The sequence below is a fragment of the Phragmites australis genome, chromosome 3 (assembly GCF_958298935.1).
Source record: "Phragmites australis chromosome 3, lpPhrAust1.1, whole genome shotgun sequence".
Taxonomy (NCBI): Eukaryota; Viridiplantae; Streptophyta; class Magnoliopsida; order Poales; family Poaceae; genus Phragmites; species Phragmites australis.
Genome location: NC_084923.1, coordinates 1,572,776 through 1,600,727, shown reverse-complemented (window position 1 = coordinate 1,600,727; position 27,952 = coordinate 1,572,776). Strand labels below are relative to the sequence as shown.

General features: G+C 45.1%; 1 protein-coding gene across 2 annotated transcripts; it reads right to left on the bottom strand.

Annotated features, from left to right (window-relative positions):
- Window positions 1-13,854: 13,854 nt before the first annotated feature.
- LOC133911459 (homeobox protein BEL1 homolog) lies at window positions 13,855-18,455 on the bottom strand. 2 transcript variants are annotated; one of them, XM_062353703.1, is made up of 6 exons: window positions 18,297-18,455; window positions 17,883-17,947; window positions 17,059-17,796; window positions 15,946-16,328; window positions 15,254-15,314; window positions 13,855-14,939 (listed from the first exon to the last, which is right to left on the bottom strand). In XM_062353703.1, exons 3-6 carry the CDS (start codon window positions 17,764-17,766, stop codon window positions 14,268-14,270), a joined length of 1,824 nt encoding a protein of 607 aa, XP_062209687.1. In that variant the 5' UTR covers window positions 17,767-17,796; window positions 17,883-17,947; window positions 18,297-18,455; the 3' UTR covers window positions 13,855-14,267. The 2 variants fall into 2 exon arrangements, with proteins under 2 accessions (XP_062209687.1, XP_062209688.1); XM_062353704.1 differs by having other exon boundaries at window positions 17,059-17,791.
- Between the last annotated feature and the right edge of the window lie 9,497 nt (window positions 18,456-27,952).

The window sequence follows — 27,952 nt, the reverse complement described above, 5'->3', positions numbered from 1 at the left end:
GTTTATAATCGACTTCAAATTGAGTAAGGAAATTCTAGCTTAATCTTTGTGGTCGCTAGAAGAGGATAGGATTGGAAAAGACCCGGCTCTTTGTGAGCTCCTCAACGGAGACGTAGGCACTTATTTGTGAGGTGGCCGAACTCCGGGATAATCCCTTGTGTTCTTATTTGTGCAATTTACTTAATCGTATGAATTTGAGAATTTACATATAAATTGTCTTAGTGATCATCTTGCTAGTATTTATTGTTGTTTAAGCTTTGTGATATCTAGTAGACTTAGTATCACTTTTAGATTCTAGCTGCTCGCTTTAATTCTTAGCTATTCTTAATATCCTGTATAGACCGGAGACTCCGGACTAGACCGGATACTCCGGACTGACCGGAGTATCCGACCTTCACTGGAGTATCCGATAGCTTTTAATCCGTTGTTTAGTTTTAATTTTAAGAAAAGACTATTCATCCCCCCCCCCCCGCGCCTCTAGGCACTTTTAGACACGGGCTTGGCGGAGGCTCAAGCCAGCTCTATTGGCTCGCGAGTCATGAACTTTACATGCGAGGGACTCCATTAGAAGCAAAATGCTACATGTTCAGCATCCAATCAGTCAATCACTCATCTCATTCCCTACCCTTCCATAGCCTTTCCTCTCACTACTATAAAACCTACTATAAATAGTGGCTCATCATTGTTGGTTATGCAAGAATCGACAGTGATAATGTATCACTGTCGGTTCTTAACCTCCTGTGCCGAATGATGATAGAGTAGCTAAGAACCGGCACTAAAATCGACTATCAATATTAATTTGTAACATCAGTGCCAGTTTATAACATGAACCGGTAGTGAAACTTGAATTGGACCCAAAATTTTAGTAGATTTTAGTTTTGGCTAAGGCTCGTGTTCGGCTCATCTCTCTTATCTCTCTCAGTCGCTCGTTCTATATTACCTATATCTCTCCTACTCTTTTCCTCTAGCTCCCGCGTCATCGCTCCCCTGCTCTTGCTCCCCGCCCCTCACCGCCGCTCCCTGCTCCCGCTCCCCTGCAGTCGCTCCTCCGCTGCTCCCCTTCCTCTTGCTCCCGCGCCGCTGCTCCCATGCTCCCGCTCTGTCAGGATCCCAACCTCGAGTTCTCTTGTGTCTCCTGTATCAGTCACTAGATCAAGTAGCTGATACATATAGAATTTAATAGAACAATACTCGCTCCGATTGCAAATGTAGGTCGTTTTAGACTTATGCACAAAGATTAACAAAGTAGATCAAATGACCTTATTGCCCTTCATTTATTTTGCATTGGAAAAGATAACTTATTCATTTGTGAGAGTGGTAGCATTTATTAAACAAGGGCAAGACAGGAACAAAAGAGAAAAAATGCATAGAAGTTCGAGAATGACTTATATTTAGAGAATAGTTGAAGAGGCTAAAACGACCTACATTTGCAACCAGAGGGAGTATCAAATACATACTTTGAAGAAAATAATTACCTGAAAGAGGCGAAAGATGGTCTTGTGAAAAAGGATCCACGACAGACCAGCCAGGCAGAAGAGCCTACAGCGGAGCAAAGCGACTCGGCTACGCACGCGACCTTAGACTTCTTCTCTTTAACTTCATCTGGGTTGATATTGTTCTCCATGTCAACAGTCTGAAAGTAACAAAACTGAGTACGAAAGGTATCCAACAAGGCCTATACTACTTCAAGGTATTGATAGATGCATAATGGATGATTCAAGGATAGAACTTTATGATATAGTTTTAAGTATACAATATTTTTATGCAGGTATTCAATTGAGTTCTCTACTGTTAACCTTTTAAAACAGTTTGAATAAGAAAAAAACAAGTGACAAGGTATATCAGGGAGTTTTTCGGTCTTGAGAGGGGCTACACCTCGCTCCGCAGTCCCTATCATTACATCTGGTATACCTCTAGTACCACACAGCTTCTAATTGATCGCACCAATAACCTCATCGCACAGACATCTAGTCCACACACTCACTCATCACGACACACACATCAGAGTCTAGTAAAAAAGGTTCTGCATTCGTATGTCCATGACTGTGGACACGACTATTTGAATAGATTTACAGTTTGCAAAGATTGTATACTATATCCACACGATATACTCAGCCTCCAACTGTTGCAAGTGAAGAAGCGAATCATACCAAAACACTTCAATCACCATTTCTGCCGAGCTTTTCTACAAGACACCCCAAGTACTAGAGACCTTGTACTAAATGCTAGGTTCCATTTTTAAGCACTTTCTGGTCTCTGTACATTCAAACAGAGGGATAAATAGTCACTTAACTTCTCTTTGCTCTCAGCCTCCTAGTATCATATCAAACCTAGTCCAGTGAAAAAAAAAGTCAAGTCTTGTCCATACAGGACGCATGGTTGTACTGAGATGGCTTAAACATGATGGTGAAATGACTCGGTCTTTAAGCGACCAGGACATGTATCTTCTGGCAATGAATACCACAAAGGTAACTCAAGCCTCTAAGAGCATCCTCGTACAGAGTACTACACTACTTGTCCCCGCCAAAATAGTTTTCACCCATTTTTACACACCACATGTCATATCACACATAACATCAAGGATCTCACCACCATCATGGAATTCACAACTGTCAAGGATTCATGGTATATTACTTAACATTGATAACGATCAAGTGATGTCTTTGAAGAGACGTATTTTGAAAGCGACATCTTTGGTGATATCTTTTAATTATGCTAGATATCATGGTGTCGTTCGATATTAATAAAGATAACAATAGGTAAATCCTACGGTGCTATGTATTCTAGATGATAACATTTAAGGTATGATAATTGTTTGATAGGATTAGCTATTATAGGCACAATACATAATACATGTGATAATAATTCCAATTTTAGTTGATTTTTGTAGATTTAAAAACATAGGTTCAATATGACCAAGGAGATATGACTTGCCTTCACGAAGATCAATTCTTGATTGGTCTTGTTATTTGAGTTTCTCAGGTTCTTCATCATCGGGTCTCGCCTTCAAAATATTCTTGACTTCGAGTCTATGCATATTAACGACGAAAAGCACACAACAACTAAGCAAATGAACACCAAAATAAAACCAAAGGAAATACCAAAGCGAAGAAGAACAACTGAAAAAACGACGAAAGCTAACCTAGTGGAAAGATGATCGGCAACTCTTAGCTAAGTAGAGCTATCATACAAAGTCTAGCGAGGTTATCTCGCAAGGCTAGGTCAAGTTGTTAACCTAGTTATTTTATTAACCTAATAGAAAACCTAATCAAGCCATCAACAACTAGGTGAGTGTCTATTAGCTTAACTGCCGGAAGACGATAGTTATAAACGTATGTGTGATACTTACATATATATGTATGTGATCATATATACATATATATGTAAGTGTAACCCTAGGTGATCATGTGCTTAAGTACCAGATTAATTATTCTAATCTATAGCACTAAACCAAGGTTATCTAGTAATTAAACTTAAATTACTTAGTGTTACTTAACGGCCACTCTAATTAAGGTATACACTATTGCTATGGTAAAAACATGCATGTAATTAATTTGGTTAAATTACTGCATTAATCTAATTAATTAATTAATTAAAGAGGATAATTAATTACTAATGTTAAATTATTCTATTATATTCTAATGACTGATATTTATTTATTTATCAGCTGCATTGGTTAATCTATTACATTGTTAAACCAAGATTAATCTATAACCTGTGGCATAAAATGATAATCTACTTCTAAATATTTAATTAAAAGATTAATTCTTTAGTTATTATAATAGTTATTATTAATTAAAAAAGGATTAAATCTACTCTAATCTAGATTAAGATAAGCAACTAATCTATGATTATAACCTAAACATGGTCATTGAATTATCTAAACTCAACTTTAATTAAAAGATGAAGCTAATTCTAGTTAAACATCGCAATACGAAAATAAATACCGAACGAGAAAATAAATGGAGCTCCAAAGACTACAGGATTTGGCAGGGAGATGGATTATGATTTTAGAGGAATATCAGCGAAATAATCGCCAAAATCAGAGTTGAAACAGAGAGATATGACGCTCGAAAGATTTGTGAGAAATAGAAATTCTATGAAAAGAAAGAGAGGACTATTTTGTGGACTTAGTCTGTAGATTTGTGAACCGGAGGGAATTGTGAGGGGTTGTGTACCGTAGGCCGGAATTGTGCGTAGGGGCAGTACCGCGTAGTAGACTCGGTTCGGGGATTGGTGGACCGACCAGTAGGCCCACACGGCAATGAGGGGGAGGAGAGGCCAAGAGATAAGGCCGGGTGGTTTTGCTCGTGCGTGCGGCTCGGAGCAAGGGAGGCCGGACGAGAGATATGGGAGAGAGACCGGAGGTGAGAGGGGCATCAAGAGAGATGGGAGAGAGCGACCGAAGAGGTGGAGGTGGTTGTAGGGCAGTTGGCCAGAGGAGCCAGCAGCGGCACCGGAGGGAGAAACAACGGTGGGAGGAAGAGAGGGAGTGAGATGAGTGCCGAAGGAGAAAAGGGAGGCGCCCCAGAGGATCGGGTCCAGCTGGAGCAGTGAACTTGGTAGGCGTAGCGTGTGTATGATGGCGGCACAATGCACGATGGTGCGTGATAGTTTGTGAAGGTCAGCTGGGAAGCACATGGGCGCGACGTGGCACGACGCGAGTGACGCAAAGGGGATGCAGGCGGTGCTACGCATGTGTGCGGTAGAGTGACATGATGCGATGGCTCGACCGAACTACGACGGTCGTGACAATGAGGAGCGGGAAGAGAGGAGAAGGGGGTGCCCACAGAGGTGTTGGGTGATAATGGCACAAAAGGCCGTAGAGGTGGAGTAGGAGGTGGCGTGGCTGGGACAACGCATGGTGCGGCGTGAGTAGCGGCCTCGCACCATGGTGACGCGGGCGTGGCTGCATGACGTGGACCAGTAGACAGGAAGGTCAGCCGGAGAAGCGGCTCAATGATGAAATGGCTGGACAGCGGCACGGGCAGGCAGCACGTACTGTGACAGCACGGTGCAGTGCACGTGCGAGCGACGACGTGGTAGCCTTGGGCAGACCGGGGCCACGACGCTAGGGGACAGTGCAGCAGTGTGAAATTGAGCGACGCAAGGGATCGGCGTGCATGCGAAATAGTGCGACGCGATGGCGCAGATCGACAGCATGGCGTCGACGGCACGGGCAAGGGCTGGGATGCTGCACGGTGTTTCTCTTGTGCTTGTGCGGTGGGTGTGTGCTTGTTCATTGCATGCATGTGTGTATGTATGGTGTCGATGGTTGCTTGCGGGTGAAGGAAGGGAGGAGGAGAGGAAAATGGCTTTTTCCATCTGATGAAAGATCAGAGAATGGTGGTGTGAATAGGAGAGAAAATGGAGATAATGTGATTGGATTTAGCTACTCCGGTGAAAATATTAGCGGGAGGGAGGTGCTAGTGGTTGTGTGGTGATCGAGAGTGAGAGAGAACATGAATTATAAATCAATGAGATGGATTTGTAACAATTCAAATTGAATCAGTTGTATTGAATCGGATTGGCGTAATTCAGTTGGATTTGAATATGAAATGGACATTATGTTGGAACGATGATTTGAATACAAGATTTGAACTTAGAACTTGATTCGAAATGATCTAAATTCAATTTGCGAAGCGATTGATCGAGAAGGAATGTGAATAAATCACGAACGATTCAAAATTGCATTTGAATATGAAACCGATGACGATTAGAATGAGTCTGGATTTGAGATATTTGGGATTAAATTAAAATAAGAGCATTTGAATTTATTTGAATTTGGATCTAGATTTGTATTTGGCATCAATTCAAATAAGAGTATTCGAATATTTGAAGCTGGATTCAGAATTGGGTTTGGCGTTAATTCGGATATGGGTATTTGAATTAGGAAAAAGATTTGAAATGGAAACATCAAGATTTGGGAGATGTTTGAATTCAAAAGAACTTAAATCAATTTGAATTTCAATTCTTGATTTTATACTGGTTTAATAGTTAGAATTTTTTTAAAAATGAGTGAATTTTGCTATATTTTTAAATGCTAAAACTCAGGGTGCTACACGGTCCCTCGTTGCTGCATAATTGATCTGATATCCACTATTGTCGTTGCCGCCCCACCTCCCGATCTCAAAAATCCCCAAACTCCCACCCCCTCCCCTTACAGCCTTCTCCCTCTCCACCCACTGCCACAACCTGCAAGATCAAGCGACCCCACCCCGTGATCATCGGCTGTGATGGAGCTTCGTCGGCAGGGAAGGCTCGGCTCGCCGGGGTGAGATGAGCGGGCACGACTCCAAGTACTTCTCCACCACCAAGAAGGGGGAGATGCCCGAGCTCAAGGAGGAGATCGTGTGTGCAGATCCAGATTTGGGTGGGGCGCTGGGGCTCCAGGCGTGACCGCTCCTAGATTTGTGGGTCAAGTTTCAGTTGGTTTTCTCGTGGGGTTTGGTCATGTTTCAGGGATAGGATTTTGCACCAGAAGTGCACATTTTGGAGCTGCGTTCATGATGAATGAGCTAAAATTTGCAGAATATGGTGCGAGATTGGGTTGCTGCTCGAGCTGCCTTGCAATTGTGCGGAAGGATTTGGGTTTGAATTCTTTGGGAATGCGTGTGTGTTGTGATGATGGCCTTCATGACATCGTGTTTTCTTGTGTAGCGGCGGTGGTGGCAGCAAGGCCGAGCTCCACCGACATGTCACTCACTAGTGGGTTCCCCTCTGACTTCGATCTCATCACCAATCATGTGCTCTGGGCAGCTCTCGAGCCCAGCTGCGGGGGTGGAGCACGGGCACGACACCGACTTCCTCTCCGATGGTGGCGGGAGCACCGCCCGCTCGACGAGAGCGGCAACTAAGCTGGCTCGAAATCAAGTCAACTTATTTTTTTTGTTTTTTGGAAGGGGCAACAATGCCAATTGTGCAACTGGCAGTGATTGGCTCGAACTTTCACTACCGACCAATCACTGTGGGATGCAAAATTGGAAGTGAAAGGCCCTTTGCAACCAGTAGTGATCCATGGTTTTGTAGTAGTGTCTCGAGCCCTCCGTCGAGACGCTACAGCCGCCTTGTCAACGCGCACCTAGCATAGCCAAGTGGCACCACGTGGCCGCCTCCTTTGGCTCCCGCACCCCGTAGGCCGCCGCTGGGACATGGAATCTCATCGTGGGTAGAGTCGTGGAGAGGCAACAAGAGGGCGACAACGGTGGCCCGTGGGTGGAGACATGGAGAGGCGGCACCAACGGCACGGCGAGAGTACGGGATGAGGTCTGGCAGCTGATGAGGGCGGTGACACCTTTGGTCGGTGCCCTTAGTGATTTGGAAATCAAGTGGCGAGTGTTGTGACTTTTGTTGGTCTATGGTGGAACCCTAAACCTAAATAGCAGCATGTGTGGGCTAGGTTCCCTAGACTGTGTCAACAAGCCGCTTGCGAGCTAGCTCAGGCTCGACTCGTTTGGCCCCCAAGCCGAGCCGAGCCTTTTTTGAGCCCGAGCTTGCTCGCAAGCCTCGAGCTTTATTTCCATTCCTATCGGGGCTTCATATTCATATTACCGCAACTCTTCCTCTTAGCCAAGCCCATCTATCAGGACTTAGGTGTGAGCGATCAAGTATATTCGGGCGCTGGCGCGTATATAAGACACCAACAAAGACAAGATGAACTATCGATGAACTGACAATAGAGAACTCCAGAACACTTCTCTAGCGTTCGGCTACCTCCTCTCTTCTCTCGACTCCGATATCTCGCTCTCCATCTCTTAGATCCGATCAAGTCTGTGACATCAGCCCAATTGGCAGTAGCCCAACCTCATATCTGATGGTTCTTAATTTGAGCCTCAGGGCTTGTTTGGTTTGTGTCACCGGTGTTCCAACAAAAAATTTGGTCATGACCAAAACCTGGGCATGGCCAAATTATGGAACAATTTTAAGATGTTTGGATGGCTACCATGCCAAACACCAGAAACACTGCCAAAGCAGTTTCATCTACTGCTATGACATATGGGCTCCACATACCAATAAATATTTTAGCACAAAAACATAGCCAATATGGATCTTGATGATTTATTGATTTAATGTAAGGAATACAATGGTTCAGATGGATTACAAATTGGAATCACGATTTGAATGATATTATCGATTGAGGCTTAGATATAAAGCAATAAATGCTTTTGGCATGACCTATCACTACTGCCACATCATAGGGGCATGGGCTTTGGTTGCCCTAGGCAGCTCAAACAAGCAATTCGGGCGCCAGAAATGGCCTTAGCTTTGTGAAGGAATCTCCTAGACATACCTTTTTTTTGTAGCTAGCCAAAATTTGAACTCCAACCAAACAACTACTAACTTACTTGGATATGGCCAAGCTAGAAAGTTGTTCTTGCCCAATAGGATTCTGCTAAACCAGGATCATCTGACTTGAGAGAATTTGAAGTTATGGTGATTTCAAAATGTTGTTAGCCGTTAGATCTCAGATGGATGTATAAGATGCAATGGCACAGTATGCATGTGAAAAGTAAAATCACTACAGAAGTATTTAAACCATAGAGTTGCTACAGTGTTTGACTTTGGTAGCACCTCTGGAAACACATTGTTCACCTATGACTTGACCCTTGTGAAGTCAGAGGATCTGGATCCCAACTTATAGGGGAGTAGTAAGCCTATTAGGCCTGTTAATATTTGGTTGTTTACCTGTTTTATTGAATAATAATGAATATAGACATTCCTTTGCTAGCTAAAATCAGATTTGGTAAAGTTGGAACCAATTACAGAATTATTTATAATTCTATCATAAAAGAGGGAACAATTAGGTATCATGGTGGTTATTCAACTAATGTGTAAACATCAAGAATTTAGAACATATAGCTTAGCAATAAGAAGTCCATGCATAATACTCACCAAAAGCTTCACCGAATGATCCGATGATCACGGGAAGGTTACACTGGAACAAATTTCTAGAAAGGGTCCAAGTGAAGAAGTCCAGGCACAATACTCATCGTAAGCTCTACCAGATGATTCAATAATCACCAGAAGGTTCATTGGAAGAAGTTTACAAAAAAAAAAAAGGTTTGCTCGGCTCGGAGTTGGTGAAATACACTCTCTTGATGTTCCGGTGTGTGAACTAGAAGATTGAAAAATCATTCGGTGATATGACAGTGGGCTCCAACAACTAGTTTTTGTTGTAGTTCCGGTGAGCACATGTTGCTTAGCACCGAAACATGTGATGTTCACAGTTTTCTAAGCCCAATAGGCAACTGCTAGTTTTGGGAGTTAGGGCTATAAATAGACACACCACTAAAGTTGAACACATTGAAGACCAAGAAAATTAGCACAAGACTAAGGACTTGATAAGTGTTAGTTTAGCCCTATTGTACATCTAGTTAGGTGATTAGCCTAGGGTTGGATCAAGTGAGTGGTTCATACTTATTACTCTTTGTGCTTGCCAGTACCTAGACGGTTTGGAGATGTTCTTGTCTGACGAAACCCTCCGAGAAGGTTGTCAAGGAGTAGCTCGTACCAGAGTGGTGAAGCACGACCATAGTGAAAATGGCAGTGAGTATCTGGAAGAGTCCTAGTAGGAGACTCATTTGTGAGTGGAGAGATCTAACAACTATCCACAGAATTATCCGACCATGGATCTTGGCCTTTGCAAAATGCTCTAACGTAAACTAAGGGTGATGGATGGCAATCCATCGATACAGTGAGAAAAATTTATCTTGTTGAGTGTTTGCATTCTCTCTACTCTTTACATACCATACTTATTTCTTACATTTACTATTCTATATATACCTTTCCTAGAATTATCATGTGTAGTTGGTAGGATTGGTTTCTAAGTGTAAAATTTTTATTTCAGTAAAGTAAAAACGCTAGATAAATCTAAAACATATTTAGATAGAAATTGGAATATGTTTATCTTATGAGTTTGAGTAATAGTTTTAATTGATCCTAATTCATCTCTCCTCTTAAAGTATCACCGATCCTTTTATGTTCAGATAATAGGACAGCACAAATTTAGGGTTGATGGCCTGAGATTTCCTAAGTTTGCCAAACTTTCTTGCTAACTACTGACGAAGGGTTAGCCAAGGTCCAGTTTACTAGTACTTCTTTGAAAATATGATTTCCACTGCTTCCTGTACTACAACGAATCTTGAGCATGTAAAGCACGGTGCTAGTGATGAAGGGTTTAATTTTTGAGATAACAACATTGGTGATGGATGTCTTTTGTTCTCCTCCCTGTAGTGACGCCACAACTTTGCAAATGATGAGATCATATATATGAGAGTGACCTCCCACCTAACAAAATCTCCGGAGCTTTACACAAAATCCGTCATTATGATCTCGAAGAACATTTCAAGTTTTGTTTAAGTATGCCTAATGATTGTTGTTTGCGGCAAACAACCAAAGAATAACAATTTGACATGCACGGTTGTGCTAGGATTGCAATCGACCACTCTTCTATTTATTTATTGTTTTGGAACAAGCAATCGACCTCTTTGATGTATTTTGATTCTTCACGCGATTGCAGATACTTATTTCTACAGTTACTAGTTGAATACCCATGCGTTGCAATAAGAGCTAAAAATTTGCATACGATAATATTATTGACTCCTCTAAAACCAACCATCATCATTGAAGTATCTTGATGATTATATATGAAGTTACCAACAAAATTCAAGTATATAAAGTTACAATACTAAAGACAGAACATTGTTAACATTGTAGAAGCACTGCAAACACTAAAGTCATTGTTCACCACAGACTCATATAGCATGTAGTAGCAATAATAGTGATAAGTAATAGTGGGATAACTACGCTTATTGAAATAGCATCATACCCGAATTCAACAATCCTGCATGAAATGATCCTCGACAGTGGTAGGTGGGCGGATGATGCAGTCCATCGCGCGGTCCTCCAGCCGCACATGTAGCTGCAGATTCGACACCTACGGCGCAAAGGACACACACCTGAATGAAGAGATATTGTCCAGCATCGCAGTGCTTATCTTTTTCGTATCTATTTTTGTACTACAGATATGATAGCAAATAAATACATATTTAAAAACTACAAAATAAGAGCTATATTGTGAAAACATAATTTTATCATATCTCTAAGGTCACCTAAATGGTGTCTAAAGACAGCACTGAAAACTATCGCAATCAAACAACAAACATACAAACCCGAATATCTCCAAAACTACTCAACAAAAAAATCCTAAAATTGGGTGGAAATGGAGACAACAACAAGAGATACAACTTTGGTATAAAATTGATATGCAGAAAAGGTCATTAACAAGGCTCCATGATCTTCATCGCACCAGGTGTTCGATCCTTGTTCTGTTCACACAAGCACTTGACAAAAGCATCCTCTGAGAGAACATAACAGAATGACAGTTAAGATTCATGCTATATATTCTTTCTGATATTCTAGTCCACTATGACACACCATTTGATATTGAAGTACTGCCTTAACCTTAACATTTATACCAACATTTCTATCCAATGATTAGCACCCTTCCAAAGCATGCCAGTGTTTACCATTTTATGGCTATCACCCCAGCAATCAAAACATGAAACTATCCTAGAAGAATTCTCATCCAGATAAATGATAGTATGCATCGCATTACAGTGACAAGCATTCCTCATTCAAAGTTTCAAACTACACCATTAAACTTCCATTCTAGACCTTTCGTCCCTTGACGATTGTAGAACTGCATAAGCTAAGGATTTGCAGCTAAATGTGCAAACAAACACCAACACTTCCACTGCTACAAGAACATACATTTTGCTTATTCCAATATTACACCCCAAACTGAAAATCCAAAGTTCACAAATTCAATCAACGCGTTCCTCTATTAAAATACTTCCATTTCGGGGCCAACTTCCAACTCTGTGCTTCTTGAAGTTATTAAACAATGAGGACACGAGAAAAAGCAGACAACCAACAAAGCCTTTGTCTAATCAAAATTAACACATCAAAAGAGCAGCTTACAACCCACCTGAACATCAATGAATAGCACACAGCAAGCTAAAGCGATTAGCCCCCCAGGACCGAAACCCACCTCCATGAGCTCAATCAGTACAACGCTCCATTCAAATCCGCAACAACATCAATAGCATGCAGGTAGCCTCCCACAAGCGGGGAAGGAGAAGAGAAACCGAGGCAATCACCTTAAGCGCGAGAACGAAGACGAGGAACACATGCGCCGCTAGATTCGCCAGTAGCGCGACAGTCACCCGCGATCGCAGCACGGCCGCGAGCCATTCCCCATCCACACCCGCCCGGGCCTCATCGTTGAGGAACGACACCGCCCACCACTGCAGCGCGGTGGCGCTAGCCTCCGCGGAGGCGGCCACGATATAGAGGCAATTCACCGCCGTCATGCACGGCGCATCGGCGTCGGGGCTGGCGGTGACCGAGCCAAGCCAAACCCTAACCCTAGCCCCTACCAAAGCAGGCGTCATGATCCAGCACGTTGGCAACAAGTACCAGGGCCTTTGCTTGGGCCGCGCGCCTCCAACTTTATTCATGTGGGATGGGAAAGCGGAGGGGCGAAGGCGATGCCACGATGGTGAGGGTGGCACCATGACAGGAACACGACGGGGAGGAAGAGAAGAGATCGGGATTGGAGCTGTTAGAGCTCAGTGGAGAGGTGGCAGGACGTCCTGCCTGGTGCGAGAAGTACAGGAACCCCTACGTATTTTTTTGAAGTAGTAGATATTTTTTTTAATTTTCTTGCCTATGTACAAGTGTCAGTGTACATGCATGGGCTCAATTGTATATTTATCTCATTTATGCATGACAATGTCATGAGTTTGCAGTCTTGGTTCAAATGCTGATGCGTCCATATTGCATGTTTGCAAATGTAGCTGAAGGACTGAAGGAGAACATTGGAACACCATGCATGCATGCATGCATAAGATGCATTACACTTTACACTAGAGAAATATTATGTCATTTGAATGCTACCAGCTTCAGATCCTGTAGGTGCATGTGAGACTGCTCATAAAGTATCGATCCGGCTCCTTCTCAGATGTCTGAAATATTGTATTTATCTCAATTATTTTTATACGGTTTGATCTAGATCCAACCATTTAGTCCAGCTTCTCTTTTATACCTTATCCCCTTTCGGCCTCTCCTCTTTCTCTCTCCATGTCTCCCGTTCTTTTTCTCCGATCCCACCTTGACACAAGACGTCGCCGCCAAACCTGACACCTCCACCCCCCCCTCCCCGCCCATCTCCAATGCCGGCACACCTCCTCCCTCCATTTTTGCCGGCAAACCCCTTTCTTCTTCAAGTCCGACGGAGCTCTCCTCTTCCGTCTCCGGTGGCTCCCTCCATCAGATTTGTTGTCGCCAACCTCCATGTTGCTAACCACAGAGACTATGGTGCTCCCCCTGACCTTCTTCGCCCAACGGCAGTCCTCCGCCACCACAGGGGTGGTGTCCCCGCTGCCTTGCCATCCTGCCCACCATCATCGCCAATCCGTTCGGCCTCCCCGGCGACCCTCTAACTCTATCGGGCATATGTAAATTCCCACCAAAAACACTAAATCCCCAATCCCAAACCCTAAATCCCCACCCATAATCTCAATTTCTAGTTCAAATTGAGGTGACCGAGAGCTTTGCAAGATCTCAGTCACCTAATATCCAGCAAAACTGTAAAAGTAATAGCCAATATCCTGTACTTAGTACTGAAAGACAGCAATGTTATCTGAAAAGTGCTAAATTTATTATACCATAAATTCTAGCATATGTCTGTATCCAGGTACGTAGTAGCGCCTGCTCTCTCTTTTAAATGCAGGGACACACGTGTAGAACAAGCTTCTGCAGTGCCATGCGCTAGCTACAAGAATCACATAATACGTACCCATTTCATGGCCATGCATGAATTGATGACGAACATTCTACCAGCAATATCACCTGGCGTGATTGAGTTGAATCGTCCACCAGTTTGACAAACAATCAAGCTGCATGTGTCCACTATACAAGTCCGGTCCGTAAGCTAGCTAGCTGCATGCACCTGCGTCCAAACTACTCGGTCCGGCCCTCACGATTGCACCGCGCGTCTACTCGATCCTCTGCTGCTGCACTGTATACGCTACATAATTCAGGCAGCCACAGCCGAGTCGGCGTTGGAGATCGACAGAGACCTGCCCCGGCGCCGAGAGCGGCATGAGCCAAGCAAAACCTGTAGCACACAGCATGTCGCATGCCATCCGCTAGGCGCCGGTGCGACATCCCCATCGCAAAGTTGGCACCCAGGCAGATGTGGATCACCCGGCCAAGTCGCGCAGCAGGTGAAACCCAGCGCTCAGGCCCCTGTAGTGCTCCTGCGGCCCGTGCGCCGCCTCGCCGTCAATGCTGGCCGCACCGAACTGGACGTGGTGACCGTGCCCCGGGTGCACGGCGCCGCCCTCCACCATCTGCTCCCCGGCCGTGAACAGATACCCCGCGGCTCCGCCGTGGTGCTCGGACTGCGGCGCGCCGAACGCGATGTTCACGCCGCCGTCGTGCGAGTCGTGCTGCTGCAGGCCTAGCGTTAGGGACACGCCGCCGGCGCCACCGAAGCCCCCCTGCTGGCCGTCGTACGCGTCGAAGTCGAGGTGGTCCATGAGGCCGAAGTTCTCCAGCCGCGCGCCTTTGGCGGCGCCCGCGCGCGCCACGCCGCCGATGTTCACGATCGAAGCTAGCGAGCCCGCGTCGTGCAGGAGCTGCTCCCGCGTCGGCTTCCGGTCATCACCGTTGTCACCACCATCTGTCTCATCGACGCCATGCCCGCCGCCGCCGTGCGCCTCGGAGGCGTGGCTGCAGCTAGGGTTAGGGTTTAGGCTCTGCTGGCCCCCGCTGCTGCCGCCATCCTGGCCGTCCTTCATCTCTTCCACGTACATCTCCTCCACCATTGGCTTCCACAGCCTCACCCTCGCATTGATGAACCAATTGGACACCTGCGACCAGCATATGTCATTGTGTCGTTGTAATGAGAGAGGAACGCGGATCATGGACAAAGAATCTTTTCTCGAAACATTTGTGAGCACAAGAGGACATGTCACGACCTTGACATGGCAACCAATGAATTGATGTGCTATCTACACAACGTGGATCGAATCGGTGGGGCGCAACACGCAATTGCATATATGTTTAGCAAGCAATATTATTCTCCGACGACCGACACACAGCAACGTTGATAAATATTTACCTTTTTTTATAGAAACATGGATGCATGATTAGTTCAGATCAACTATATAGTGTACGTACGTACCTGGCTCCGCGAGAGGCCCGTCTGGCGTGCCAGAATGTGCTTATCCACGTCGCTTGGATACCTGAGATAATTTGAATGGGGCATATAAACAAGATGTTAGTTTGGGCTCTCTTTTTTTTTAAAAAAAAAACATGTACTCTTGCATACACTATTATGTATGAGTCCTAGTTTGAAGTAAAAATACAACTGTAAGTATACCTTTTTAGTAACAAAAAACTAAATAAGGAGAAGGATACGTGATACGTACACCAGTAATTAATCTAGCTAGCATGCATCACTGAATTAGTAAGGACACGTGACATTATATCTATGCTTAAGTAGCATTTGCTGGACAAATATAGCAAGATGGACATTTGAGCATTTGATGCGCACCACTTGTCAAGACAAATTGTGGTCCGGAAAGAACAATACTGTGGAATAAGTCATATGAAGACTATTAAGCGGATTGGTAGATACCATCACAACCTAATCGTCACGCGCTAATTACTTGCACTAGCACCACCCAGTGTGTGACAAGCTCAGTGGCGACGTGATTACTAGATAGCTAGCTAGCAAGCACTTGCACTTGCTGCAAATATATTGTTCTATATTTGATCGATCGAACCCTCAGAGTTCAGAAATGGAATCCTAAATTAATGTTAGTAACTAATAAGAGCATGTGCAAGAGCGTGCATCGGGGTATGTGTGCTTACGGGTGAAGGAAGTGCTCGAAGAGCCAGGCCCGGAGGATGGTGACGGCGCGCTCGGGGAGGCCGCGCTGCGGCCGCCACGGGTGGCTCTCCATCATGCCGGCCTGGTTGAACGCCTTCTGCTGGCGGATGCACTGCTCCAGCACCCTCAGCCGTGGCGTCTCCCCACGCGTCATCCCCGGCACGGCCACGTCCTTCTCCCCGAGCGCATTGCGCACCGCCTGCAGCTGCGCCAGGATGCCGTCCCTCAGGTTCCGGAAGTGCCTCGAGATCGTCCGCGACGCCAGCGCCGTGTACGCCGCCGCCGCCCGCTCCCCGGCCACCGCCTCGAACCCGCCCGACAGCGCCCGCATCTGCTCGCAGTACCTCCTGTATCTCCTGTCCACCTGCACACATTTTCAGCACCGTACGAATACATGCATCGCGCAGTAATTAATGGAACAAGCTCGAATTAACATTTTTACAGACGAATACTTTTCCTCTCCTGTGCTCCTATCTTCTCCACTAGCTAGTTCGTACACAAGTACTGCTGGTACATAGCTCAGATACGTAGACGCAGTAACTAAAGTGACGGCCAATGTAACAGTGAAACGGTAACAACTGCCAGTGCAGTAACTTGTAGTCGCCTCTGCCCATCTGCTCACCCTAGAACTCTGCAAAGTCCAATTCACATGCACGAGCTATTGGGCAACTGCGCAGCAGCAGCAGCAGCACAGTACCACAAGTAAAAATTGTTTGTGTGAGCTGAGGTATTGAATGGCAAGGGATGGGCATGCAAAGAGGCAGTAGAGCAGCATGCAGAATAGAAAGGCAGCTTGCACTTGCAGAGTCATGGCGCTGCGCAGAGACTGTGTGTGAGAGTCTGCTGCAGGCTGCACAGCTGCATGTACGACCAGCCGGCCGGCTAGGTAGGGGACCCGGCCTCGTGTACCTAAAGAAGGGCAAGGGAATAGAGGTTTCCAAAAGCAAAGGGTGAGGCCCCAGAATAGGCTCCCTTCGCTGCCCTAGTCGCAGGTGCACCCTTCCGGCAACCATAATTGAACTCCTAGTGCTTTCCTGTTGCCTTTTCCCCCCTCACAGATCAGCAGCTAGCTGCCTCGCTCGATGATCGCTCACCTCTTCCAGCATGATGTAGAGCTTGTCCTTGAGCCGCTGCAGCTCCAGCGCGTCCATGGCCCGGATCTGCGGCGATGGGGCCCGGGAGGCCGACGGCGACGACCCGTCACCGCCGTCTTCTGGCTGCTGCTGCGACGACGGCTTTGTCGTTGCCGCCTTCGCGTGCTTGTTGGCGCTGGCGTCCACGAGGAGGCTGCAGAACTCCTGCAGGAGCTCCTGCGCCGGGAGGAGGAACCTGGAGCAGCGCAGCTGCCACGCGCCCGCGTGCTGCCCCTGCGGCGCCGAATAATCGTGCATCATCCATGCCCCGGGTGCCGGCTGCTGCTGCCGCGACGAGCCGCCGAGGTGCTGGTGCAACGTCACGCCCACGCCATCCGGCCGGCACAGCGACAGGGAAAGCGGCGCCTGGCTCGGCTGGTGATGCTGCTGCTGCTGACCGGCGCTCAGGAAGCGCATGGTGGCGTTCGTGGAGCCGCCGTCTGGTCCGGCGTCGATGAGCACAGCCTTGCTGTGACTGTGAGCAGCGGCCGACGCCGCGCCTGGCATGGCGGCCAAGCCTCGCATGCCGAGAAACTCCATGTCGGCGTGCAAGCCGAACAGCTCTGGCGCCCCGTCCTCCACCGTCGGCATAAGCGTCGCGACCGACGCCGCCGTGGCATCCGCAGCCGAGAAATAGTCCGCGAAACCCAGGCTCGGATCATGCGCCATCTCCGTCAGACTGGCCACCGAAAGGCTTCCCTTAAAGCATAAACAACACACCAATCAGCAAAACACAGCTGAGAGGAAAACAAGAGTAGGAACAACGAAAGGGAGATCGAACTCACTTTTTGTGCAAAGTGGCCAGAGTTTTAGAGAGAGAGCTTGGCCGACCAAATCTTTCCGGACATAACTATAAGAAATAAGTGGGATGCAGTTAGTAGTCAGTAGTACCAGAGAAGCAGTGATCCATGGCGCTACTCATAATCAGCTAGCACTGATCGAGAAGGTGAGAAACACAAGTCAAAAAAGATGCGTTGCAAGAGCGGCTAGCTATGGCTAGGCCCCTTTAGCTCACACAAGAATCTTGCTTTCCCTTGCGAGGGCAGGGAAAAGAAGGAAATTGGGATCAAAAGGCTGGGTGATTTGGACGCACGGGTCTTAAAGAAACCAACCAAACCAAAGATCTCATCTCAGGAAAAGCAAGCGAGCGAGCGAGCAGGAAACGGGAAAAAGGTGGGGCGATGGCAGGAAAAGCATACTTGTTGGGAGCTTGCGTTGCGAGCTCTGGACCTCCGCCGAGTGGTGGTTGCCGCGTCAAGCTTTCGCCTCGCCTCGCCTCGCCCTGCCGCTGCTACTACTTCTACTTCTTCTCTGCACTACTACTGCAACTGCTTCCCATCCAAATATCTGGACTGGACTCTCGAGTGGTAGCACCGGTATTTGTATGTATCTGTAGGGGGGTAATTGCGTCAGCCCGGCCACTTAAATAATTAGGCTGATTATTATTTTTAGCTTTTATTTCTGAGTTCTTAAGGTGACTTGTATTTTTTTAATCAATTGTAGGTCACATTTTCAGTCCACTGAATCAGTATCCAAACGGTGATGACCATGATTCACAGTCCAAAACCGAATGCGATCATGGTCTTTGAACCGACTAGATTTAAGGTTTTTTAGTAGTGTTACAAATTACGAAGCTGAAACTGTCATTTCCTTAGAGACTATTGTCGTGGTTGACAACAAAAACTTACTTTATGCACAGATATAAAAAACATATAATGATATTTCAAAAATAGAAAAGATATATTAGGAGGAATCATCTATCGTTCAGTTAAGAAGATTAAACTAAGCACCCGAATCAGAGTTAGAATAGAACTTGAATTTGGATGATGAGGGTATACAATCGCAGACCTTCTACCAAGGTTATTTCTTTATGTTGGTATATCTGTATATGGTCCATTGACAAAGTATGTTTGTTGACACTGATCTATGCTCATGCTTGGGATGGAAATGCTCTAGCTAGAGTTGGCTTCATGGAAAATGTCGGATATAGTTTAGAACATGAGATTGAACTTGGACGAGAAATCCAATAACTTGCATACAGCGTGTCCGAAGTCTAAATACAACTTATTATGAATGCAATCCATGACGAATGTCGATAAATTGAGCATATGGCCAGCTACACTGTAAAATTGAATATTTTCCTTCACTTAATTCTGCTTTTGAGGTTCAGTATGAATATAAGAGAAGGTGGTGAATCTTTTTTAAATTTAAAACTACAGAAAGATTTTGGCACAAAAAGAAAACACAATTTAAAAGGCAAATATGTGCACCGATAGTTTGCTCTCCCCACAAAATATTCCGGAACTAGGGCCTGGCACCAACTGGTGAAAGAGTGGTCCACCGTTTCCAACTAATTGCAATTAAAAACAGCCAATGAAAACGATTGGTGGGACCACGCCCATTTGTGGGACCATCAACATATCTCCATTGTTGCTTTGCTTGATTTTCCTTCTTTTGTTACTCTTCTTCTATATATATTTTTGCTGGACGCGTTACTCGGAGACTAATCTCAGCTATCATTGTATTGACACTTATATTGGGAGATTAATTCGTTGTAGTTTGCAGCTAAGTAGCTGGTCAGTACAATGAAATTATTTTCTCTGTAGTTCATCTCTACGAAGCACGCAAATTGTAATATGAGCAAGCACCTTAATAAGTTGCAAGCAATAACGCAAAACGTAGTAGGAACAGGCACCTTATTAAGTTGCACGTCGGACCAATAAGTTCCGGGTGATCTATTTAATTTCAATATACCCTCTTACATGTAGGCTCCCGCGGGGCTAATAAGACCTGGAGTGCATTCGCCGACAAATTAAAAAGAAGGCTAAGCTAGTGAGGAAATTCAGTCAATATACTAATACTTCAATGCATCTGACAAGGATAACCAAAGGTAAAAATATTATTTTTTAAAGATAAAAAATAACGACTAAAGAGAGTGAATAGACGTCTTATAAATTTTTTATGATCTTATGCTATTCTGCTCATCCAACACACTTTAAAACAAAGTGGAAGCACAAACTAGACATACACTAATTGCCACAAAAAACTCCTCCAAGCATGGCTCTCATAAGTGTAAATAAATTCTAAGTTTCATTGTCACATATCGCATAAATCATCGTTACAGAAAGATAATAACTTGAAAAAAAAAACCTTTGCTCCAAATAAAAGATTAACAGAAGAAGAAGTTTATCCGAGTTGGTGATCTAGAGGCAAGATAATTCAAGATCCACTTATATATATTTGTATATGAATTTTATATCTCTAGCAATAAGAAGAACATCTTCCTAAGATGAAAAATTTTTAGCATAACCACTGAAACGAAAACACAATTGACAACATAACAAAACAAGAGAGCTAATAAAAGAATACTATAAAGAGATAAACACAAGCAACGGAGATAACAATCTCCTCATTTCTTATGAAGGACAACCCTCTTTTCGCCAGATTACAAAATGTTTTTCTCACAAAAATTCTCACATATTACAAAGGCTAAGCTCTCTTTTAAAACTTAACACTCAAGGTTTAAATGGTTGGTTTAAGCCTCTCACACAGTCATACCCCTCTATTTATAGATTTAGGGAGGTTGCTTATCCCTTAAGCTTCCTTATTCCTAAAATATACATCTCTTTCAATGAGCTCTTATCTACCACCGAGATATCTTGGTGTATTTCTCACTCCATCCATTGAACGGTCGTGGCGCCTTCACGATTAAACTTCGCCTCGACGCTAGCTTCGCGATGATGCCATGTTGACTCCATCCTTCCACGGTTTTGGGGCCATACCGCGAAACCATCTCCCACGCTTCTCAAAGCGTGACTCACTGTCACTTACTTTCACCTCAAGCAAGCATCCCGATGTCGATGCGTGAACTCCGTCTTGCAATCTTGACCGCCGACAAGTCTCTCCCACTCCCGATCCCTTAAGTCATCTTGTCACTTGCACCGGCATCCTCTTCGTTTGACTTTGTCAACACGTTATCTTCATCATTACTTTCATGTTTTGCTTGACCTCTATATGCACAGCTAGGATCACCTTTGGCTCTGTCTGACCTCTCGATCGTCCGACACTAAACACTCCACTTAGCCCCGATATATCCATCACCTACACAATATGAGACAAACACACGCATATCTCTAACTCCATTACAGATTAATACATTATCAAAATCCTCAGTTAAAGCAAATCTCAAAAAAATCATGAACGCCGAATGATTCAGTGTTCACAGCTTCTGAGTGTCAAACCATCCAGCGTGTACTTCTTCTCCGGACCAGCCATCTCATAACCTCTCTGAAAGAAAAGCTCCGACGAAGCATCCGGCGTTGATCCCTTTGAACGATGTACCATCCGGTGAGTATAAGTCCATCAGAGCCAGTTTGCAACCTCTCTACAAGAAAAGCTCTGGCTTTCACTTTACTCCATCACCGGACCATTCGGTGTATACTTCAATCTTTGCATCTGGGTTGAAATACTTTGGCGTGTATATTTGCCATTCGCCGAACCATTCGGCGTGTACATTTTTGCCAGAACTCATTTTGCAATCTCTCTGCAAAAATAGTTCGGTGTATGCAATTTTTCTGGACTCAGAGATAAAAATACTAACTCCATTTTCTCTATAATTTTAATTAGTCACGATCATAATTACATTACATAACCTTGATCATACAATTCATAAAAAATTAAAATAATAATATTATCAATAACTCATCACATATAAATAAGACATATTTCAACTTAATTTCTCAATTTTTCTGTACTTGAGAATTGAAATAAGCTTGTACCATATATTAACATATATTATCATCAAATGGATAATGTCGCGCAGAATTCATTAGTAAGAAAATGACAAAGTTCCAGCCATTGGGCCTTTGTTAATTCCATCTTGCAAGTAAATTATTTGATTAATAATGTACATTCGTATCTAGTCTCCTCAATCTTTAGATTAATCTCCCCCATCGTTTTCTCCAAAACTTTTCACCTTTTTTGTGTCACCAAATCCTATCATTACCCGCTCGCATAATACAAAAGACTCCGCACTTCACAACAAAAGACTCAGCTAGCTAGCTAGCACTCATGTGAGTAGCTTGGCTCCCTAGTTCCTCCATCTGATGCACGTCACGGTTGCGTCGCCCGTGACATATTTTAACTATATAACACACACAACGCAAGAGAAGAAAAAAAAAACAGTAACCCGATGGATTTTTTTTATGGCGAGGAATAATATTAATTTGCCAAATAGGCCAAGGCAATGAGATGCTGTTAGGGAATCTCGGCTTTAACGGACGGTGTTGGAAAATTTGATTATATATCTCAAAATTAATAAATCTTTGATAATATGTAATCTTGGCTTTAACGGGAGTGTTGGGATATTTGATTATATATCCCAAAGGTCGCTCAACTTTGGATATATAATCAAATTTCCCAGCGTTGTTTGCTTAGAGGAATCGCACGTACTGTTGTGCTCGTAGTCTTGCATGAACAGATGCAGCCGGTTCTGCAGTCGCATGTCGTATGGGCATCTATATGCATCACGTGCCCCCATTGCCTTGTGGGCCCTCGGGAACTGTATGTACGACAATTATGCAAGTAGAAGGCCTCCAATAACCATCTCAATTAAGTCGTTTTATGTACGATGAATAGTACCACTAGAAGCAAGAAGGTACCGAACTCATCGAGATGTGCTCGAGCACGGGCACGTTACCTCGCACACGACTGACTTTTGTCTCCGGAACACGAGATGGAGTAGGTTTTGTGCAGTGCAAGCTCTGATGACAGGCACAAAGTATGACAGTAGTGAGTAGCTGCTTGTCGTACTTAAAAGTTCAACATGCATTATTACAACATGTCGTGTTATTATACGGTATTCAGTACGACGACTTCTAAATGCGTTCCACAGTAAGTATGAAAGTTTAGTCCCCTTAATCATTGTAGGTGGTACGGGAAGCTAGGTAGAAGAGGATCCTTTTTTCGTCCCAAAATTACTCAAACCGTTGAATTTTTTGCACGACTACGTACGTAGCAGCGCACTGCGCCCCCAACAAGATGGGAGGAGCGAAGACATTATTTCCAGCGAGATATCGACCGAGGCAGGTAACGATCGACGACCATCCCGGGCCGTGCCATAAGATCCTCCTGATCGGAGCTTTAATTTCTAGCTTCATGTCAGAGATCTTATATTTATATTTTAAGATAAAATGATTTAAATCTCTATTTTTAAATTAGAGTAGAAATAAAATGGCTCACACAATCATCTTTGGTGTACCCATAGATAGGAAAGAAGCCAAAAAAATTCCCTAGGAGATCAAATAGAAATAGCTGAATATTAGAGATACCAAATACAAAATATTTTCTATTTTATATAAAAAGATCTAGTAACATATAAAAGAAATCATCAAACATAGGAGATGCCAAGCTCTCACTAACCCCTCCTTAGCTCCGTCCCTACCCATAACACTAACTTTACTAATTTCTAAAATTAAAAATACTTAATTCTAAAAATTTAAAGCCGGAGCTATAACAAACAGCGCTAAGTCTATACGGGAGCCGGCGACCCGCGTTTCAACGTCTTTTCACTCACGCCAACCGGTGAGGAATGGAATCCGCGACTTATTCACGTCCGCTACGCTACGCACAGACCTGTTGACCTGCCGGCCGGGCCGCCCCCATCGTTGCGCCCTTGGAACCGTACGTGCCGGCGATCCGATGGTTTCCTCTCGCTAGCTCGCGCGGAGGCGGCAGTTTCGGCTGAAATGTATGCGCGAATCCTGTTCGAACGTACAACGAAACGCCGTGCGCGTCGTCGGAGTGCGCAGACCGCTGCTTGGGTAGCCGCGGCCTCGATCAGCTCCACCGCTCATTCCGTCAAACACGTACGCCATCAACCGGTGGCGATAGCTGTTCCGAGGCCATATTGTCAATCGGGCGCACTCGTCTTGAGTCGTATATATCCGACCAATCGATTAGCTGTTCAGATCATATGGTCTCCAGGAAAACTATATATACCTGGCCCGTATGTTCCCACCATGCACGATCGATCGTTTGCACGTGTTGTGACGTTTTTGTTACATGCATGCTACTAGAATGTACGTACCGCAGGTCGCAACGGGCCAGCAGCAGATCCTTGTCCTTCGGATCATGAGTTTCTTCTGTCTTCTGCCATTATCCGAGGTCAACCTCATGTGAAGAACGACTATCCACCCGATCCCCTTTTATAAAGTTCAAGGCGACTGTGCATCACGTCGGCACCGACGGCAGCAGGGATCGATTCCAATGCCTGCGCGCTGCTTGTTATGGTTCCAGGCGTGCACACACTGTGGCTGTGGGTAGTGTGTTTTGTCTCGACGTACCGGTGAACTCAGAAATCACGCACACTACGTACGATGAAACGGTCGTACTGTTCGTGCATGCAAGAGCAAAGCATACTCTACAGCAGTATATATATATACTCCTGTAGCTAGGCGTGCACTAGTACCACCAGTGCATACCTGATTTTGCCTGTCAGAGCTGAGAGACGATAAGGTGTCGCCATCGGACAGGGGCCGAGACGACGCGCGCACAGTGGCGCGGCAGCGACGCCACCCCATTATTAGCGCGCCGCGCCCGTGGGAGCTAGCGAGCAAGAAAGCGGCATCACATGCCCCGATTCATGGCGCCACGATGCATGTGCGATCCCCGGGGGACACTCGCCGGCACCGCGCCTTTCGCGCTACACCGCAATCTGGCTTAGCTGCTAGCTTTCCTGGAGTTGGAGGCATGGCATTTGCCGCGCGCCTCTCGCCATGAATCATCTGCTTCAACGACCACAGGCCCTGTGGCTGCTAGCTAGTGGGGGTTGGTGCGCCGCAAGCGCTGCATTTGGTCACGCTTCTCGCCGCCGCTCGCCATAGGGCTGCCGACGGATGCGGGACCGGACGCATACATTATCTAGGACTAGGAGTAGCATCTCTTGCCCAAGTCCGTCCATTCGAACCACGATTGCGATTGAAGCCAAGCACTTCAATTTGACAGTTTGGCATACTACTTGAACAGCTTAGTTATAAAGTCAACTGGCTTGGCTCGTAATGACTAATGAGTTCGGTTGTCATCAGGTTATTGCTCGGCTAGGATGGCCCTCCCTACCTGCCGTTTTACTATAGCATCTGACTGTTATAATACTTCGACCCATTATTATTTCTAGTTTTACCTCGTTTGATCCAAATATTCTGGTGTGATTGGTTTTAAAGCTGACCAATTAGGGCAGGCCAAATGAGTGGGCACGACATGAGATCTAACGGGCCAGATGCACGAAAAATCGGGTCGTGCCTAGGCCAACGCCTCGGCACGACGTGTCGTGGCCTGGCCCAACTAAGCCATGCCAGCAAGGCCATGGCTGGGCAGGCCCTGCCCGACCGCCGCCTCGCCCTGTTGTGTCGCCCTGCCGTGCCCTACCTTGTCGCACCGCTCTCCTGTTGCTAGGGTTGGACGAAAAGCTCGAAGCTCACGAGCTAGCTCAGCTCATGTCTAGCTCGGCTCGTTCCAAAATCTAACAAACCGAGCCTAAATTTTCCTCGTTTAAATTAACGAGCTGGCTTGAGCCAGCTCACGAGCCAGCATGTTGGCTCAGGCCCAACTGCATAGCCATAAGCCCACAACCAATCCGACCCAATGGCCCAAGACTTCAGAAAGAGAAACCCCAAGTGCAGAAGCCCCCTAATAGGCTAATCCTCTATCATCTCCCAACTCACCTCTCTCATATTCGTCCCCAACCGCAAGCTACGCAGCGACGGCTAGGGTTCACGCAGGCCCACCCTTCCCTGTCAATCCGTCATGGATCGGCAACAGAATGCTGAATCGAGGATCAAGAGTGAGAGGAAGAGTCGGGCCATGGTGCCATCTACCTCGGCGCCGACCAAGGTTGTCTGGGGTAGGTATTCATGACTGGTGTTTATTAGTCAATAGTCATGTTGTTTGTTTTAAATATGAAGTGCATAATCACTTGAATGGCTTTTCAGTTAATACCCTAGTAGAGCAAATAGAAGACTTTATCAGTATATACACGGAGTTTTAAGCATACAACTAAGTTTCTATAGCATGTAGTTAGGGTATCAGTATATACTATCTATTAGCAGCTAATTTTGCATTATCTTTCCAGGACCAAGATGACGATGATGACGTTGAGTCCGTGTAGTTTCCAACATGTGTGGTCGCAAGCAACTAGTAAATATACATGTCTTCTCTCCTTTTCAAATTTGCAAGTTCCAAACTATATGTTGTAATCTATACTTACCTAAAATTCTTCTTGTTATTCTGAAGGTGCAAGTTGGCCTTGATGAGCTTTTGAGACGGAGCAATAAGTAGATCAAGGAGAAGTCACGCTTCTCGCCGCGCGCGCTGCATTTGGTCACGCTTCTCGCCGCCGCTCGCCATAGGGCTGCCGACGGATGCGGGACCGGACGCATACATTATCTAGGACTAGGAGTAGCATCTCTTGCCCAAGTCCGTCCATTCGAACCACGATTGCGATTGAAGCCATGCACTTCAATTTGACAGTTAGGCATACTACTTGAACAGCTTAGTTATAAAGTCAACTGGCTTGGCTCGTAATGACTAATGAGTTCGGTTGTCATCAGGTTATTGCTCGGCTAGGATGGCCCTCCATACCTGCCATCTGACTGTTATAATTCTTAGATCCATTAGTATTTTTAGTTTTACCACGAGTGACCCAAGTGTCTGTTTTAATATTGGCCAACTAGTCCAGGCCAAATGAGCGGGCACGGCACAAGATCCATCGGACCGGACCGACACGACATGAAAAATCGGATCGTGCCTGGGCCAACGCGGCAACGCCTCGACATGGCATGTCATGGCTTGGCCTGACTAAGCCATGCCAGCAAGGCCATGGCTAGGCAAGGCCCTGCCCAACCGCCCCCTTGCCCTATTGTGTCGCCCTGCCGTGCTTCACCTTGCTACGCCGCTCTGCTGTCGCCCAATTCCACATCGATAGTTTATATAAGTTAGGATCAGCTTATAAGTCTTTGCGCTCCAAAATATAGCACCTCCAAGTTAACCTTTTTACACGAAACAAGAATGAAAGTGTAGTGTTATGCGTTCGCGGGCCCGCCCTATAGGTAGGCTAGGTTGTAAACGAAATTTAAAGATGTGTGTTATAGATAATATCAGAGCTAACTCTTGTTACACAAGTGCATACGGCCGGCTCCTTCACGTGGAGAGGACATGGTATGTCGTGTCACCGAGGAAGATCATGTGTATTTATCAGTATCCTCCAACTGTGTTCATGTTTCAGGACGGAACGTTGATGTATTGACATAACGTTGATGATCCATTCTCCAAGGCTGGTACTACTATTCAAGTTCAGTTTATCAATCTCCTTCAATAAAACAAAGGTTCAGTTTATCGACACTCGTGTGTTCTATATGAAATTATTCCTGACCAGGGATATCAAATTCGTTTTACATTTTTTTATTCGCCGGAGAAAATATCAAAATTTTAGTTATTTTTAGTCATCTGCTCTGTGGTTTCTACATATCACTAAAAGAAAATTTTAAAATTAGATATTTCGTTATCCTCCGAAATTCATGAAATTTCATCAAATTTTTGGTGAAATTTAATCCTTGTTCCTGACTCTCTTGGTAGCTATTATTCTGCTTAACCAATGTTACAAAAGATTGACATGTACCGCACTGATCATGTTGGGCTAAGTAGGCCAACTAAGCTTGGGCCGGAATTTCTGAGCTTCTGGTTCTGTTTGCATGGGTCATACTATTACCTCTCCTCCTGAAGCGTTGACGTAAAATGGCGTCAGTAGCAGATTTTTTTGAAATAATATTATTTTATTAGGAAATTGCAAAATATTAAGAGG

What these genes read in the sequence shown, in the direction of transcription:
- LOC133911459 (XM_062353703.1), bottom strand. Translation starts at nt 17,766, where the DNA reads ATGGCGCATGATCCGAGCCTGGGTTTCGCGGACTATTTCTCGGCTGCG. An exon ending in TTCGAGCACTTCCTTCACCC is followed by an intron (nt 15,315 to 15,945) that starts GTAAGCACACAT and finishes AAATTATCTCAG; the next exon opens with GTATCCAAGCGACGTGGATA. An exon ending in CGGGCCTCTCGCGGAGCCAG is followed by an intron (nt 14,940 to 15,253) that starts GTACGTACGTAC and finishes TGCTGGTCGCAG; the next exon opens with GTGTCCAATTGGTTCATCAA.